Source organism: Bidens hawaiensis, unplaced genomic scaffold, assembly GCF_021521415.1.
Source record: "Bidens hawaiensis isolate Kalapana, Puna unplaced genomic scaffold, B.hawaiensis_p1.1 tig00014923_1, whole genome shotgun sequence".
NCBI lineage: Eukaryota > Viridiplantae > Streptophyta > Magnoliopsida > Asterales > Asteraceae > Bidens > Bidens hawaiensis.
The window spans coordinates 184016-190798 of NW_027492326.1; the positions used below are offsets into that span (position 1 = coordinate 184016).

Below are 6783 nucleotides of genomic sequence, written 5' to 3' on the forward strand. Positions count from 1 at the left end.
TTGGTGCAAGCAAGGGAGGGGCTCTTCACCGGCCCAATTTATATGCTTTGAATAAGCCCATTTAGCTCTACTAGATGATCAATCTCAGGTTTCTCATCAGGGATTGAGGGAGGGGGGAGGGGGGTGGGGGGTGGGCTGGGCTTTCGTGAAAAGCCCATAATCCCATATAGCTCTCATTTGTGAGAGGTGCACAAAACTGATTAAATATACTAACCGGTTTTTTTGGCGGGAATTAACCGGTCAGACTGGTTTTTTTTGGTTGGGTAGTAACAGGTGTTGACTGGTTAGAGAAACCGGTTAACAGGTTTTTGTGTGCACCTCTATTTGTGATCCGCCCATTTTCATGTTTTGGAGAAGTACATACTGCTCCACTTGTGAGAGGTGTTCCAAATCCATACTCGAGTATAAAATTTTATTTCAAACCGGTTGGGTTTATATTGAGCAATTGCCTGTTGGGTATCGAGTAATATGCGGGTTTCGGGAATAACTAATGGGTTTCGGGTATACCCATTAGTTATTTCGAGTAATCGCATGGTCTTTTTGTAAGATGGCGAACTTGCTGATGTAGTATATGTAATGTGCACTCTAGTAGCAGTGCCTATAGTATACATGGTTCCGTGTTTATTAAATTGCAATTCATTCCATGATTTTGTCCCTCTGGCTTTTGATACATTTGGCTCCTTGGTACCGGAAGCTATCCGTTTTCTAACCAGGGTCCAACAGGTTGTGCATAGCAATGTGTCGACTCCAAAGGGGCAGGGGTATGTCTTTAGCAGGTTAGGGTTTGCAATTCAGAAAGGGGTGGCGGCGCAACTTGTTGCCCGCCTACCTGCTATATTGATGTAATATCTATGTTTCTACATATTGGAACCCGATTTTTAACACATCTAAATAAAGAAGATGAGTATATCTGAAAAAAAAAAAAATTCCATGATAGGATAATATTTAGACAATGTGGTTTTTACTTAGTTCATTCACTAATAACACGTAAACAAAATGAAGAAAACTAAACAACACAAATTAGTCAAGCATGGAATTGCATACAAAGTAAACATATAAGTCAGATAGTCCAATTAATTGTGAGGTAGAGAATATTTGTCAATAGTTGAATCGAAATTATTAAAACGTAACATTTACTCCATTAAAATCCAAAAGTATAACCCAATGTTTATCTATTTCATAATGTTTATCCAAAATTAAATATCTATACTTGTCACACTTATTCTCCATCTGTTTGCTACTTTCATTTCATATAAAAATCCTCCGTCCAAATTAAAAAAAAAAATCTATTTCATCTTCACGTGTCTTTAGCCAACGATGTCAGTTCTGACATCGAGGGAAAGTGAATGTATGAGTCAGAAACTACATGGTCTTAGTTCGAATATGATTTTAACTATGTTTTACCATAATGGGCCTTCGAGTGACAGATTTTTCTTAAAACAGAAGATGGTAAGGTTGGATTATCCAATGTTGTCTGTGATTACATGCTGCTAATTTGCCATTGGGTTCATTAAAAAAATCTTAATGTGTCTTTAAATCAAAATAAATGTATCATTCACTTGTGGCCTAGTGGTAGAAACTAGGAAGGCTTATGCTCTTTAATGGAGACCCAACTACCCAAGTTCGATCATCATTTGTGTCACTTTTGATAGATTATGACAATAGATAATTTTAGCTAGGTCTTGCGAGATTGTCAGTTTGGATCCCGGGCCCACCTGGGTTTTCGTCCCACCGTGTGTTACACCAGAGAACTCTGCTCTTTTGGTGCCACAACGACTTTCAAGTGGTCGTCGACGATATACTTTCCCCGATGAAACACTCAAGCCAAACTCTAAACTAGCATGAATCCGATTAAAATAATATAATCTAACTAGAATGAGACAATCAATGGCCTAATACGCTAATACTCCAAAATAAATAAAACTTATTCTCCATCCGTTTGCTAGTTTTATTTTATAAAAATCCTCCACCCAAAAAAAAAATCTATTTCATCTTTCACGTGTCTTTAAAACAAAACAAACGTGTATACAAGGACAATACAGTCATTTTCACGTCCAGATAGCTAATAATAATAATAATATTATTATTATTATAACATAATAACAATAATCAATAACCGTCGTCAGTTAGCTCCGATCATGTCTACCCTCAAAACGACACCGTTTAACTTCACCGGAATCTCATCTCCGATCTCCGTTCACCGGCGGCGAACTTCCTTCACGTTTCCTCACCTTCACCAGCCTCAGTCTCCGGCGTACTGTTACTCCAACGGCGGAGCTAATTCCGATAACTGGAGACTCAAACAACTCGATAAACATATTCCGATCGGAGAGGTTTTAATTAGAGATGATATTAATGTTAATGTTAATGTAATTGGAAGAATTGAGCAATTGCGGAAGAAGAAGAGATTAAATTTGTTCAAGTGTAATAAATCGTTATGGCGGAGGATATTTTTCGAGTCGAAGAAAGTTCGAAGTGTTTTGTTGCTTAATGTTCTGACTCTAGTTTACGGTACATCTAAATCTCTTGTGTTGATTGATAGATAGATATTAGATCATTGACTTATTGAATATGTGTAGTTGTTAGTTTTTGATCACTTCGGTTTTGCTAAATTAGGAGTGTATATGTAGTCGATATCGCCTATATATCAGTGATACACGGTAGATCTTAATCTCTTGTGTTGATAGATATTAGATAATTGACTTAGGGGTGTGCGTGGTGCAGTTTTCGGCTAAAACCAAACCGAAAGCCAAAACTTCGGTTTTTGGAGTTTTTGAAACCGTTCGGTTTCGGTTTTTGCCATTTGAGCTTGAAATTTTCAGGCCGAAAAGAAAAATTGGCTAACAATAATGAATTTAAGTATAAATAATTTTGTTAATTGTAAAACAATAGACTATTATATATTTGACTAAAAATATTTAAGTTTTAGCTTAATATAAAATGTAAAAAAAAAAAATTAGGAATTCGGTTCGGTTTGGTTTTTTTGGTTTTTATTATATGCAAAACCAAAACCGAACCATTAGTTTTTGTTTCGGTTCAGTTTTTTCGGTTGCGGCTTGGTTTTTTCGGTTTCTTGCACACCCCTAAATTGATTTATTGAATATGTGTAGTTATTAGTTTTTGACTTCGGGTTTGCTAAATTAGGAGTATATAATAGGTTAGACCGACACGATAAGACACTGTTACCTGTGGTGCTAGACATAAACACGGCGTGATAATTAATAATAGTGTTATTTTTTTAAACACGAATATGAACCTGTTTAGAAACAAGTTAGACACAACACGGCCTGTATAGCAACTTGTATAAGGATATGATAAATAACACATTTGTAGTGAAACAAAAGTTGCCAAAATTTTATACTAAGTAGGGCATATAGTAAATTGCTAGTTTTCTGTCTTTAATTTTGCTTAATCTGAATCTGTTTCTCAATTACATTAACAGTATTGAGAGACAATTGACTGATTGAATCGGTGTGATTACTAAATTTCTGATTTATGTTTTGCTAAGTTAAGAGTATTGGTTAAAATGTAATGTATTTTAGTCTAATCTGTTTTTGAGAGGCGATAATACCATATAGTTCTATGGTTTTCTCAAAGTTTATTGTTACTTTTACTAGATTTGAAGGTTTTTGGCTCGGTTAGAAAGTGTATTGGTTGTTATTTTACTCAATTTAAGGCTGTATACGAATAGAACAAGGTCTTGTTCATGTTTGTTCGCTAAACTTTTATCGGACAAGCGAACGATTCACGAGCACCTAACAGAACAAAATTTACTTGTTCGTATTCGTTCATTAAGGAAATGAATTTTTTTGTGAACTGTTCATGAACACAAACAATATATTACTTGATTCGACTGGCCGAGAATGGCTAGTGACAACGGTTCGCTCCAACTACCAAGTTTGTGTTGTGTCATTTTTTTTAACATTCATATGCCAATTTTACATATAAATTAGTCACATAATACTTATATACCTTTTGTTTTATAGTTAACAATTTTTCTTAAATACATATGATAAGATTAGAAAAGTGATGAAAAATATTAAAAACCGTTAATGAACAAACTTAACGAACATAAATGGACGTCAACAAACACATTATCGAAAGTTCACGAACACAACTGAATGAACATAGTCTCTGTTCGTGGTCATTCATTTAGTAATCGAATGAAATTCCCTGTTCAAGTTCGTTCATTTATTTAACAAATGAACATAAACGAACCTCCAGCCTAATAGTTCTTAAACAGTTCGCCAAACGTTCGGTTTGTTTACAGCCCTTTTTTACATATAACTTTCTAGTATTCATGTACTGTCCTCTTTTGGTCAGATTTGGAATGTTGAACCTCATTTGCCCTCATGTTTATACTATAAAATATTCCATGAGATGAATGATGATCACCTGTCTATTGTTCTGTCTGATTTGCCCTAATGATATTCAATTATGCACCAAGTCAGTAACTTAAGTTATCTTTAATAATGCGGTCTGTGTGGTATGATTACAGTAAGAGTATGCAAAAAGTGTTGACATATAACATATATCAATATGAAAATAAATTGGTTTCATTTTCATAGCTAGTGACATTCCTGTGTTGAAAGAGGTTGAAGCAGTCATGGACCCTGCAACTTTCACAGTCGTGAGATTCGCTGTTTCCGCCATTCCGTTTATCCCATTTGCTTGGCGAGCATGGGGCGACGTTCAAACCCGCAATTCAGGAATCGAGTTGGGCTTTTGGGTCAGTTTGGGCTATATCACACAGGCTTTTGGGTTGTTGACTTCTGATGCCGGGCGAGCATCCTTTATTTCTATGTTTACTGTAAGAAGCACTTGGTAGTTGAAAACTTGAAATGATTATTATTTGTGATAAGGTTGTGTTTTTACTGATATGATAAAACATGATCAAATTAGGTCATTGTGGTTCCCTTGATTGATGGTATGCTGGGAGCCGTGATTCCGGCTCGAACTTGGTTTGGTGCACTCATGTCCATTATCGGAGTTGGAATGCTGGAATGCAGTGGCTCACCTCCATGTGTAATAATTATTTTCATTTTCAAAGATTTCTTATCATTATTATTATTATTATTATTATTATTATTATTATTATTATTATTATTATTATTATTATTATTATTTTTAATGAATCTTTTGTTAAATCTGTTAGGTTGGTGATTTGTTTACCTTTCTAAGCGCGTTATTCTTTGGCATACACATGCTAAGAACCGAGCATATATCAAGACAAACAGACAAAGCAAACTTCTTGCCAGTCCTTGGATATGAGGTTAGTCAGTTAATTCATTCATAAGTTTTGCTTCCACAATGTAGATGGTATGGTACCCTTAATCTGGGGCTAGGTCCATTGGACTCAGGCCCACTAGGCTAGTTCATTAATGATCGGCCCGAAACCTAGAGGGTCAATTATTAATGGGTCTGAGCCCCATGGACCCAGCCTAGAGAGCCAGACTGAGGGTACCGTCTACAGGCAATGATGGGAAACTCATGGAAAAAGTTTCTCATAACTAAAAGTATCTTTACAATTTTCTTACCAGTATTAAGCTTAACCTTGTAATTCATAGGTGTGTGTTGTTGCTTTGTCATCTATTATCTGGTATTTGATTGACGGTAACCTCGAGTATCATCCATCGTCTTGGACATGGGAAACGTTTTCGAATTGGGTTGTGGAGTTCCCTTGGATACCCGCTTTATATACCGGTGCTTTTTCAACTGGTGCATGCTTGTGGATAGAGGTAACATGTATAAACTTTAAATCCTCATGCATTGCATTGTTCTTGGTTACATGATCTAAATTGATATGTAATGATTTTGTTCGAACCATAAAAGTATTTGACTCAAACTTAACCCCTGTTAATGCCTTCTTTACATATTGAGCTAATATATTATGCTTAATTGAAACAGATGACAGCAATGCGCGATATATCAGCCACAGAAACTGCACTTATTTACGGGTTGGAGCCTGTTTGGGGAGCCGGTTTTGCATGGTTTCTCCTTGGTGAAAGATGGGGTCTCCCCGGGTGGTTTGGTGCTGCTCTTGTTCTAGGTCACCATTTTTTTTTACCATCTCGTTTTCGAAGTGAAATAGTAAAAATAAAATAATAATTATAATAATAATAATAATAATAATAATAGTAGTAGTAGTAGTAGTAGCTGTGGTAGTTATAAATTTAAACTGATGTTTTCAGGTGGAAGTTTAATGGTGCAGATATTCGGGGCTTCTTCTCCGGTTCATCTGACGGTTCCAGTAAAACAGATGGTGTCACGCTTATTTCAGATAGGCAACACGGGCTTTCTGCTACGCCGATTCCAGTCAGGTCTAGAAAAGACGTCTCTGACTTATTGAAGAAGTAATTATATCCCATATATTAACATGTCATGCATACTATAGGAGTGTAGATATAGGCTATGTGTGTATATAATTATATACAGTGGTTTAGAGAAGAATGAAGGTTAAAACATTATGCAGAATATAGGTAATATTGTGACTAGGATATGTACAACTTAGAGCCAGAAAAGAGCATGTGGAGATAATAATGTGTCTTCAAATCATGTACATGTATATAAAGTATAAACTATATATTGAGAATTTATCATTTTTGTTGTTTGTTCACATCAAATGGAAAACAATCGTATTTGATGAAGTAAACCCGTTTTAACCTAACGAAACTGATACCTTTTTTCTTAAAAACAACTCGTTTCGACATGAACACTGCCTACTGAGGCCACACTAGGTATCCGACATGAGTCTTGATCATACGCACGGTGTAGGTCTAGACT

General features: G+C 35.7%; 1 protein-coding gene across 3 annotated transcripts; it reads left to right on the forward strand.

Moving 5' to 3' along the window:
- Positions 1–2092: 2092 nt before the first annotated feature.
- LOC143548171 (uncharacterized) lies at positions 2093–6564 on the forward strand. 3 transcript variants are annotated; one of them, XM_077039409.1, is made up of 7 exons: positions 2093–2511; positions 4569–4810; positions 4903–5025; positions 5156–5272; positions 5568–5738; positions 5908–6049; positions 6192–6564. In XM_077039409.1, the coding sequence occupies exons 1-7, from the start codon at positions 2139–2141 to the stop codon at positions 6347–6349; spliced, it is 1326 nt and encodes a 441-aa protein (XP_076895524.1). In that variant the 5' UTR covers positions 2093–2138; the 3' UTR covers positions 6350–6564. The 3 variants fall into 3 exon arrangements, with proteins under 3 accessions (XP_076895524.1, XP_076895525.1, XP_076895526.1); XM_077039410.1 differs by having other exon boundaries at positions 4593–4810; XM_077039411.1 differs by having other exon boundaries at positions 2456–2511; positions 4573–4810.
- The last annotated feature ends 219 nt before the right edge of the window (positions 6565–6783 follow it).